The sequence below is a fragment of the Branchiostoma floridae genome, chromosome 16 (assembly GCF_000003815.2).
Source record: "Branchiostoma floridae strain S238N-H82 chromosome 16, Bfl_VNyyK, whole genome shotgun sequence".
In the NCBI taxonomy this organism is placed as follows: Eukaryota; Metazoa; Chordata; class Leptocardii; order Amphioxiformes; family Branchiostomatidae; genus Branchiostoma; species Branchiostoma floridae.
This window is the reverse complement of record NC_049994.1, coordinates 7347260-7359105: the sequence shown is the minus strand read 5'-3', so window position 1 is coordinate 7359105 and position 11846 is coordinate 7347260. Positions and strand designations below refer to the sequence as shown.

General features: G+C 46.3%; 1 protein-coding gene across 1 annotated transcript; it reads left to right on the top strand.

The window, feature by feature from the left end:
- Positions 1-662: 662 nt before the first annotated feature.
- On the top strand, positions 663-4704 carry LOC118403527 (patched domain-containing protein 3-like). The gene is made up of 2 exons (XM_035802259.1): positions 663-1656; positions 3626-4704. Exons 1-2 carry the CDS (start codon positions 663-665, stop codon positions 4702-4704), a joined length of 2073 nt encoding a protein of 690 aa, XP_035658152.1.
- The last annotated feature ends 7142 nt before the right edge of the window (positions 4705-11846 follow it).

The window sequence follows — 11846 nt, the reverse complement described above, 5'->3', positions numbered from 1 at the left end:
TTTTTTTCTTTTTCTAGCAACCCGTGGACTCTGGTAGGGGCTAAGACTTCAATACGGACCTCATACGGACTTGAATGAACGTGTGGCCAAGGAGTACGGTTTGCAACTAACTAACTCCTCCGGCATGTTATCTGTCTATATTTGTCCAATTTTTATCATTTTTTTTCCGGCGACCTGTGGAGACTGGCATAGGTTAAGAATTCCATACGGACTTCATACGGACTTGACTGCGTGTAAATCCCCCTTTATGAGGGTCTGCATGGGGGGTCCCGACAACGATTTAAGCTAAATTGAGAAGAACCCCCTACGTATTACGCTAAATCAAGGAAGGCAATTACGCTAAACTTGGTCGCATCGCTACGAATTACGTAGATAAGATGATTTTCCCTACGAATTACGGGAAATAAAAATAGGCTGCCTACGCCTTACGTAAAAGAGCATACAGACCCTCCTTTATCAGAGAGTTTGTATATTTACCACATACGCGGTGCCGCGATCTGGTGATCGGTCTATATGATAAGCATTGTCATAAGTACGCATGCGCCACTATCATCACAACCCCATCCTCGTCTGTTTCGGCACAATTTGTTTGAGAGGACCGTCTTAGAATAACTAACGTTGTGCCCGTGAATCTTAAAAGTGCAAACATAGGCCGCGCCAACATGGCTTTCGACGGCATAGAGAAAGCCATCCGGCGCCTGTTCCGACAGTACGGCAGGTTCTTGGCCCGCCACCCGTTGTCGTTCCTGCTCTTGTCCATACTGGTGGCCGGTGGGCTGGGTGCAGGGATGTATTTCCTGGACACAGAGTCGAGCCTGGAAGACTTGTACGCACCTGACAACGCCCGGGGCAAGACGGAGCGAGCGTACGTACAGCAGCACTTCCCAACAAACGACTCCGCAACCTTCCAGGCCACCCGTCTGATCAACTTGGGCAGATCTGCAAGCGTGATCATAACAAGTAAAGGTTCTAACGGCAATGTACTGAGCTCGACGACCCTGGCAGCAATCGACTCATTCAACACAGCTATCAAGGGGATACAAGCTGAAGTGTCTGGAAAAAACTATTTCTATACAGATCTATGCTCCAGGTGGGGTACGCAGTGTCAGGTTAGTGGGGAGGATTTCCTTGATTCGCGTTTTCGGAAGAACGACAGCATGGCGATCAGGTACCCGCGAACAGACCTGCCGGGCGGGTCCGTGGTTTTCTCCGCAGGCACACTTGGTAGCCCTACCCTAAAAACAGGCACCGACATCGTCAAAACGGCGAAGTCCTTCCGGCTGGATTACCACCTGCGCACTGACTCGCCATCAGACGACAAGCTGAGCGAAAAGTGGGAGCTGGCGGTGCTGTCCTACATGGAAAAATTCAAATCGAACTATATCAACGTGTGTTACTCAACGTCAGTCGCCCTGGAGTCGGAGCTCGCCGCTCTGACAACACGCGTCATCCCGCTGTTCTCCATCACCTTCACGGTCCTCATCACCTTCTCCATCCTCTCCTGTATGATGCTGGACATGGTCCGCACCAAGCCGTGGCTGGGCATGCTCGGCGTCCTGTCCGCAGGCATGGCCATCGTGGCGTCCATGGGGTTGTGTCTGTACTGCGGGGTCAAGTTCAACAGTGTGGTGGCCGCCATGCCGTTTTTAGCACTGGGTAAGTCACATATGCTTGTTTCGTAAAGCTAAGGGCACAACCCACCGTACGTGCAATTTCTCCGTACGTTTTTTTGGGAGGCCACGTCCGCCACGTATTTCTGAAAACGTGGTGAACGACTGGCAAGAGCAGGGAGGGAGTACGTCAACGCACGGCACACAAAGTTCTGCCTGCACGTAAAGTTCTACGGCGTGTCTGCGTGCTCCAAAATCCGTCGGATTCCCTACGAGTTCGTACGGAGGCGGTACTTACCACTTACCGATCCCAAAAGATTGCCCACGTTTTGGCACATAGACAGCACATATTTGCACGTACGGCGGGTTGTGCCCTTAGCTTTAGTCTTTGTTCTGGTGTCTTATGAATTGGACTGCCAGATACCTGGAGGTACCCCTCGGTGTTCCCCACGGGTAAGTCACGGCGTCCATTTTAAGACCCCTTCGCACGAGAGCACGAATGAGCCGGAATGCCGTCGGAATGAATATTCTTTTCTATTCCTGGCAATTCGTAGTGTGTTCTAACTGTATTCGCGCTATTCGTGCCCCTTCTTTTGGATAGCCCGAAAGTTTTTGACTTTTGATGTTAAAAACTGTCGAGGTGCATTCGAAGTGGAGAAATATCGAATGGCATTCATAGTGGATTCTAAGTGTATTCTAACTATTCCTACTGCAGTCTGACCGCATTCTGCGGCATTCCAACATTATTCGAAACATTCTTATCTCATTCGATGGAGAATCGAAACGGCAACCCATCTCGAATCCTGCCAGAATGTGGCCGAAAGAATATCTGGAATGTAGTCGGAATGTCTAGAATACGCTACGAATGCACAGGAATAGAAAAGAATTTTCATTCTGACGGCATTCTGGCTCATTCCTTCTCGTGTGAAGGGGATTTAAGGCCTATTTGGAATTCCCACCCGAATGGCCCCGAATGTGGCACGAATTTTGCAAATAATTCATTCCTGGTTCTGCTCGATTCCTGCTGATTCGGTTTCAGTGTGAAGGCCCTATAAACCGGGTTCCGGGTTCATTTTAAGTCCGACTTATACTCAACCCGGTGCCTGGGCGGGACCCCAAATGGCCTGAGATCTGCAATGTGGACCACGCAAGGGTCACGCCCGAAAGTGCAAAAAGACAAAACAACAACAAACAGCCCCTGAGACAGGGCCATTTTTCAGACGTTTAACCATCAGGAAAGGCATGCAGGGCATTCCGGACCTGTATCTACTCTGGGATACCTCTGGTGATAAGTGATCGAACTAAAGTCTGTTATTTCCGTCACGTATAGAGACATAATTGTCTAACTTAACCTCTTTCGGACTTTCTTCTTCCGGTGTGATGTCAAGTACTGTAAATGCATTTAAGTTCGCGGTAGCGGGATTTGATTTCGCGGTAGCGGGAAAAATGACTTTTCGTGGTGGTTTTAATTTCGCGGTAACACCATAGACTGCAATCTGATACCATAATAGAAAAATGTTCGCGGTAGTTTTAAGTTCGCGGTAAAGTGGTCACCGCGAAAACCGCGAACATTAATCCACCGCGAACATTTCTGCATTTACAGTAATGCTCGATTGGAAAAAAAGGCCCCGATTGGAAAAGGAGGCCCTGCTGTGCATACAACTTATAAGGAAACATGCTAAATTGAACTATGGTTATGAAATTTACATATCTAGTTCAGATTGGTATACTTTCGCGGTGGTTTAATGTTCGCGGTTTTCGCGGTGGCCAGTTCACCGCGAATTTAAAACTACCGCGAACATTTTTCCATGGCAGTAAGAGACTACAGTGCATGGTGCTACCGCAAAATTAAATCCACCGCGAAAAGTCCTTTTTACCGTTACCGCGAAATTAAATCCCCGCGAACTTGAATGCATTTACAGTACCATCTGGTCCCGTGGACTTGCATGGGTCAAGATTTATATGCTTGTGGAAACTCTGTATATTGAGTGACCAACGTCTGCCCTTTACCACAGGTATCGGTGTGGATGACTTGTTCGTCATGCTGGCGGCCTGGAGGAAGACCCATCCCGGAGGCAGCGTGGAGGATCGGATGGGAGAGACGTACGCGGAGGCTGCGGTCTCCATCACCATAACAACCGCCACGGACGGACTGGCGTTCGGCATCGGCGCCATCACCCCCATCCCGGCAGTCCGCGCTTTCTGCATCTTCACGCTAACGGCCGTGCTCTTTGATTATCTGTTCCAGATCACCTTCTTCGGCGCCTGCATGGTGTACATAGGGCACCGCGAGAAGGGTAACCGCCACGCTATGACGTGCATGCGGGTACCTACTCCGAAGGAAGCGAAGGGCAGGTCCGGCTGCTTCCGCGCCATGTGCACGGGGAACGCGATGGCAGGAGTGGGCGAGAAAGGAGAGTATCACGACAGCGATCACGCTGTCATGGTCTTCTTCAGGAAGCATTTCGGTCCCTTCATCACCAAATGGTGGGTCAAAGTTATCGTTCTGCTTATCTATGGCGCGTACCTGGGCTGTGCTATCTGGGGATGCACGCAGGTGCGACAGGGGATAAGGCTCAGCAGGCTTGCGGCCGACGACTCGTACGTGGTCGACTTTTACGACAAACAAGATCAGTACTACGGGGAATACGGCCCAAGAGTAGCTGTCATAATCGCGCAGCCTCTTAACTATTGGGAGGAAAGCACAAGAGATCAGGTCGAAAAGCTTCTCGCGAAATTTGAGGACACCGACTACACGTTTGGCAAAACTGAGTCGGAGTCGTGGTTGCGCGACTACCTCGCGTTCGTCAACCAATATTCAGGCGCCATACCCGGCCTGAGCGCTGCCACCAAATCCTCCTTCCTCTCAAATCTGTACGATCCGTTTCTAAAGAATGCCGCCTTTGAGAGGTACTCACTGGATATAGAATTCAATGGAGATAAAAGTGCCATTGTGTCCTCTCGCTTCTTTGTACAGACCAAAAACATGGTTAACTCAGACAGAGAGCAAGTCATGATGCTCAAGATGCGAGAGATAGCTGGTGTGGAGTGGAGGCTGCGCAGCAGGTCCGCACCCCTTACTCGTTGGGATTAAAGCTTGGTTCCCTGTCATTCTCAAAGGTTTGTTCAATTTGATTTGTGACTTATCTGTTGCAAGATTGACAGGGGCCGTTCTTCCGGCCCTCTTCTTATTCGGGGAAAGGGACAGTGCTGTGCAGTACCACTCAATTTTTTTTTTTTTTTTTTTTTTCCTTCATGGTAGATAGTCGAATTGTTACTGCAATCTCCCACTGTTGTATTATTATGCCTTTTCATGTCATTTTAGTAGTGTAATTTGTACGATTGATGAGCGATGTGATTGATATGCAAATGAGGGCGATTGCTGAACTCTGTATTTTATATGTAAATTAGATTAGTTAGTGCGTGGCAGCACCTTTTGAAGGTAATCTTAGGATTTTTTAGGTAACCTTTTACAATTAGAGCTTTGTATTGTGATAATGGGCTTCCTTCAACTTGCATTATCCTTTGTATCTTTTATGGCTACAATGTCGCTATCACCTAATCTTAATGTCATCTATCTTAATGCAAGAAGCGTTAAATCTGTAAACCAGTATAGAAACAAATTGGTGCAACTCCAGAACTTGATCAACCTCGAAGCGCCAGACCTCCTAGCTATCACTGAGACTTGGTTAACTCCGGATGTACATGACCAAGAGGTTATTCCGCCGGACTTTGTCACTTATCGGAAGGACCGTTACGACACCCACAACAACAAGGCTGGTGGAGGGATCTTACTTGCTGTCAGATCCACAGTCTGCAGTAGGCGCAGACCCGACTTGGAGCCCCAGGATGAAATCCTAGTTTGCGAACTCCATCCCCCTACCGTGGGAAGGATTGCTGTGGTACTATGTTACAGGCCTCCTTCCGGCGACCTGGCACCATTTACACGCAACCTGTGCTCGGTTTTGGAGAGTGTACATAACGAATACAGCATGTGCTGCGTACTCGGCGATTTCAACCTGCCTCGTATTGACTGGTCCAGCTGTGTTGTGACAAACGACGGCAAGGAAGCCGACTTCTGCAACTTGATCAACAACCATTTTCTTCAACAACTCAATCAAGTGCCTTCAAACTCGTGTCACAACTTACTCGATCTGGTGTTCACGGACTTTCCTGAGAGGTTTTCTGAGATCAGGGAGTTACCCGCTGTTTTTGACACCGACCATACAGTACTTGAGTTCACACTCCAATGTCGTATTCAACACAAGCGAGGGCTTCCTCGGAAAGTATACAACTTCAAACGAGCGGACTGGGGCGGACTCAATGCACACCTGGAGTCGTCGGGTTTAGCTGAGTCTGTCACTAACCACCCTGATATTGACTCTGCCTGGGAGGCGTGGTCTTCGGCTGTGCAATCTGCTGTCGACACGTTTGTGCCCTCTCGCAAACTTAAGGTGTCCACTACTCCTCCCTGGATTGACAGCGAAGTTCGTAACCTACAGAACAGAAAGCGTACTGCATGGAGAAGAGCGAAGCGAACTGACTCTCCCTCTCACTGGACAAAGTTTCGCAAACTTCGGAACAGGCTGAAAAACGTCCTATCAGCCAAATACAAGAAGTACCTGGAGAGCCTGTCGTCCACTCTTCATGAGTCGCCCAAGAGTTTTTGGGCTTTTGTTCGGGCAAAGTCCAAATCCAAGTCCCTTCCATCAGTGGTACAACTAGAAGGCATTATTGCACAGTCTCCAATAGATAAGGCATCTATGTTCAATGATTACTTCTTCTCCACATTTACAAAGCCAGATATAGACACTGTAAACCCTGTTATAGACATTGTAAGCGATGATGCTCTGTGTAACTTACAGTTTTCTGTAGATTCCGTTCACAAGGTGCTTGCCACTCTTGATCCAAATAAGGCTGTAGGTCCAGATGCTATGTCTCCCCATGTCTTGAAGAGATGTGCGGACGTTATCGCACCATCCCTGACTCTACTATTTAATAAATCTTTGGCCTTAGGTAAGTTCCCCTCACACTGGAAAGACGCTCACGTTACTCCCATTCATAAGAAGGGAGACAAAGAGGTCGTTTCTAACTACAGGCCTGTGTCATTACTTTCCACTGTAAGTAAAGTCATGGAAAGGTGCGTTCACGACAGCATAATTCCTAGGCTTCATGCGTCAATACACAATCTACAACATGGTTTCATGAAAGGCCGGTCAACCACCACCCAGCTTTTGGAAGTGTACCATCAGGTCGGGTCAATTCTTGATAAAGGAGGCCAAGTAGACATGTTGTTTTTAGATTTTGCCAAGGCATTTGATTCAGTCCCACATGCTCTACTAGTCCATAAATTACAAATGTACGGTTTTAGCGGTAGTCTCTTGTCATGGATTGAGTCATACCTGACAAACCGCCGCCAAAGAGTGGTGGTTGAAGGAAGTCGGTCTGATTGGCGTACCGTCACTTCCGGAGTCCCACAGGGCTCCATCCTAGGCCCACTGTTGTTCGTACTTTACATAAATGATCTACCTGACTCGGCTAGAAACTCTATGTCAGCACTTTTTGCAGATGATAGCAAATGTTTCAGAGAGATCCGTAGCACAAATGACTGTTCAAAACTACAACAGGATATCTGTTCACTACATGACTGGAGCATAATGTGGAAGTTGACTTTCAACCTATCCAAATGCATAGTGTTAAGGTTTACACGATCCAAGTACCCCATCAGATATGATTATCACATGTCAAGTTCAAACCTGACTGTAGTGGACTGCATGTCCGACCTTGGCATCACAGTAAAATCCAACCTCACATGGAATAGCCATGTCATAAGAACAGTGGCCAAAGCTAATCAAATGCTTGGGTTTATCAAGCGTTCCATAGGTTACAAGTCCAACACTGATATACGTAAGACATTGTATTTGTCTCTTGTAAGAAGTGTTTTGGAATACTGTTCATCAGTATGGAGCCCCACATCACGTAATCTCACAGCCCTGATCGAGGGTGTACAGCGAAGGGCAACGAAATACATCCTCGGGCCCTCCGCTGAACACCTGGACTACAAGTCTAGACTATGTAGACTAGGCTTGTTACCACTGTCTTACCAAAGAGAGATGTCTGATGTTGTGGTATTTGTTAAGTCCCTTGCAAAGGTATATGATTCAGATCTAGCGAGGTTAGCTGCATTCCCTACAAGAACGCCACGTAGTTCAAGGGCACACATGTTAGTCCCTCAGAGAGTAAGATCTTCTTCATTTGCCTCCTCATTTACTCCACGACTTATCACAATTTGGAACAAACTTCCCGTTGAAATCAGAGGGCTGGGAGCATCAGCCACAAGCCCGTCCGATGTGTCTGCCTTTAAACGAAAACTATCTACATTTATGCAAAACCGTTTCCGACAAAACTTCAAGCTAGAGCAGGCTTGCACATGGTCACTAGCATGCTGTTGCGCCTCTTGCATTGCCACAAGGCCACGATAATTTTACCTTATATTATTACTACATGTACATTTGTATATCTATTTCATAGATCTAGACTCCATATTGTATGTGTGTTGTTAACTTGATTTATCTTGACTTGAATGTTACATTGATTATGATATCTGTTCTTGTATTTATGTATATAATGATTTGATGTATCATTGTTATGTTTAAGGTATGGCGGCTTCGAAAAGGTGTCTTTTGACACCTGTTCCGCCATACCCTCCAGTGCGGAGAATCCAAATAAATAAATAAGTAAGTAAATAGATAGCAGACTCTATGTCTATAAAAACAGCGGAGTATCACCCCGCTTTCATAATATTTGACCAGTACATAACTATTTTACCCAACACCCTGCAGAACCTGGGGATCGCCACAGCCACCATGTTCGTGGTAGCCCTTGTCCTTGTGCCCCACCCCGTCTGCTCCATCTGGGTGACCCTGTCCATCGCGTCCATCTGCACGGGGGTGGTGGGGTACATGACCCTCTGGGGCGTGAATCTAGACGGCGTCTCCATGATCAACATCATCATGTGCATCGGCTTTTCTGTCGACTTCTCTGCTCACGTCACTTATGCCTTCGTATCGTGCGAGGATACAAACCGCAACGCCCGAGCGGTGTTTGCCCTGTACAGCCTGGGCATGCCCATCCTCCAGGGCGCCCTCTCTACTATACTCGGGGTGTCAGTTTTAGCTACCTCCGTGTCTTACATCTTTCGCACGTTTTTCAAGACGATGTTTCTTGTGACACTGTTGGGTGCTCTACATGGTCTGGTCGTCCTTCCCGTGGTGCTGACACTACTCGGTCCGCCTTGCTGTCAGAAACGTGACAAGGGCCATAAGGCTAACCCCCAAATCAACCCAGGTTATACAAAACCATCCAACCATCAACACAATCGAAAACCGCCCCGGCAGTTTTACTATTCTCACCAACACATGAAGTCGAGCAACCCACTCAACGATGCGAAGATGTCGACATACCACCAGCATCTAAACCCGATAAGTCATGTCCATATTACCCAAATCAACCCAGCTCATTCAAAAAATACACCCAACCATCAGCACAATCGAAAACCGACCCGGCAGCACAATAATCAGCAACCGCAGAGGTACGAAATGCCGTTTTACTATTGTCACCAATACATGGAGGCGAACCAAGTCAACGATGCGAAGATGTCGACATACATGTACCTCCAACATCTAAACGCAAGAGGTCGACGAGCGCCGGCGGCGAGTGAACCCCCGGGGTATACTTCTTACAACAGAGAACCTTCTCGTGGGCAGATGCAGAGGGCTTACAAAGAAGTGTCGGTCGTTTTTCGAAAGTGAAGATGACAATGATCAATGCCGTATCTGTAAAAACATGTACCAGATAGGTCTTTTAAAACACGTTGATGTATATATTAGCATGAAAGTTCATCTGTGTTGGTAGGATACATTGCTAACACTTTACTTCCAACACTGAATTAAACTATAGGGATTTACCCCTCTAAATTTTCGGTCAATCTCCGTCGACCTTGTTCACATAATGACCCTTTCTATCTCCAGCAGTGACGTCAGGAACACACCACTTTTGCAGGAGGGGGTCATAAGTATCAGAAAGCCTATATGATATATACTTTTCGAAGGGCGTCTGTTAAACCAAACAGAAACAGTGTTTTTGGTTAACCTGTATCTCACGGGGTCTCATTATAAATTACATGTGTATATTTGTACTGGTGTTAAAAGACTATTTTAATTTGTATAATTTTCAACAGAGAGAGTGTTCCTTTTTCCCTAACCATACCATCGTGAACTCTACGGTATCTGTACGGTACTGGGGGTGGTGTCTCGGCCGCCCAGTACATTCAGCATTTGCACAAACCCTATGAAATTCGTACGAATATTATGTGATACACACGAATCACTATGCGAAAACGCACGAATATTATGAAATTCGCACGAATCACTATGCAAAAACGCACGAATATTATGAAATTCGCACGAATCACTATGTGATTCACACGAACCTTATGAGATTTGCACGATCCTTATGCGAAATTGCGCAACCACTGCCGGGGTCACGTGACAGACGAAACGGGATTTTCAAGATGGCGGCTTGCGACGGAAAATACGATATAACACGCCAAAATGAAGCAAAACAGTAGCTCACAGGCTATCAAATACATCTTTGCGACGGTATATGTCCATTCCATGCCTTGCTTGAAATATAAATATCACGGGTAGAAACGCTCAAAATCATACCTCCTCCCGGCCGCCGTTTTTGCATAAGGATCGTGCAAATCTCATAAGCCGGGTTCGTGTGAATCACATAGTGATTCGTGCGAATTTCATAATATTCGTGCGTTTTTGCATAGTGATTCGTGCGAATTTCATAATATTCGTGCGTTTTTGCATAGTGATTCGTGCGAATTTCATAATATTCGTGCGTTTTCGCATAGTGATTCGTGTGTATCACATAATATTCGTACGAATTTCATAGGGTTCGTGCAAATGCTTAGGCACCCCTGACATTGGAGGATGCCGGTGAATTTTTACGGCTTTGGTTTCAATTGCGTACATCGTTCACTAAGGTCTGCTTAGATGATAGGCTGTCAGAAAAGGTCAATGACAAGAAGAAAATGGGCCGGTTAAACACGCCTAAGCCGGTCCGTTGAGAATGGGCTAGAGCAGACCAGGCTATAGTTGTCTAGCCTTGAATTTTAACGTAAGTCGAAACCCTCTCCTTCTACCGCCTGTTACCTCCCCAACCGAAGTCAGGTTCCCATTTTAGGTGACGTGAGTGTACATGTTTATAGAACTCTGTACAGACCCCCCCCCCCCAACAAGTTATTCTTTGGCTAAAAATATCTAGATATTAAATGAATTCCTATGAACCTTCTAAAAAATCATGCTTCACATATAAAATGTTTCCAATGATTCAGTGTAAAAAGTACAACGTGTCCGACCTGAGCCGACTCTAGGATGGAACTCCGGCCCACGGAATTCGATCCACAGGTCCAAACAGCGAAGTTACGTTACCACTTGCGCCACGGGGACAATCGTCGCTTCACCCCCTGCATTGACTGTATAATCATGTCGCCCAAAAAAGATACACAGGTGTGATCAGCATTATACAACGAAATTTCTAGATGTTTTCCCACAATAGAGACTTATAAGACTGATTACTAATAAGGACTTTTAATTATGTAAACTGTATCTCAGTCTGGTATATACGTTGTCTGACCCTTGCCTCTTCCCTAATGACCTCAATGAAAAGCGGCTTGCAGGCCAATTTGAGCTTTCATGAATAAACAAACATTCAAACAAAATAGACTTTTTATTGGGGATTGGAAGAGAGCAAGTCTTACTCATATCACACTTCATATAATATCATTAAAAACATGAGTATTTGTCTTAACACCGTACTACAAAAGTCGACAACCGTGACTTTCATATCTGTGCAAGTTTAGTTTTGGTACGATGACAAACTGTCTAAAGGTGTAGTCACACGAGCGTGCATATGAAGTCCGTATGAGGTCCGTATTGATACTTTTGTAATAAGCAGTCGTACGCACAGCACGCACCTCATACGCGTCTCAATATTTTGTGTCAGTTTAAACGAACAACGAATTCGTACCTAAAACTGACACAAAACGATGAAGATGCGTATGAGGTGCGTATTGTGCTTACGACTGCTATGAAAAAAATGATACGGACTGTATACGCGTACGGGCTTCATATATACGCTCATGAAGGGTATAGTTTTCGACCA

Coding starts and splice junctions, on each gene's coding strand:
- LOC118403527 (XM_035802259.1), top strand. CDS start 663: ATGGCTTTCGACGGCATAGAGAAAGCCATCCGGCGCCTGTTCCGACAG. Junction 1,657..3,625: donor CATGCCGTTTTTAGCACTGG/GTAAGTCACATA, acceptor CCTTTACCACAG/GTATCGGTGTGGATGACTTG.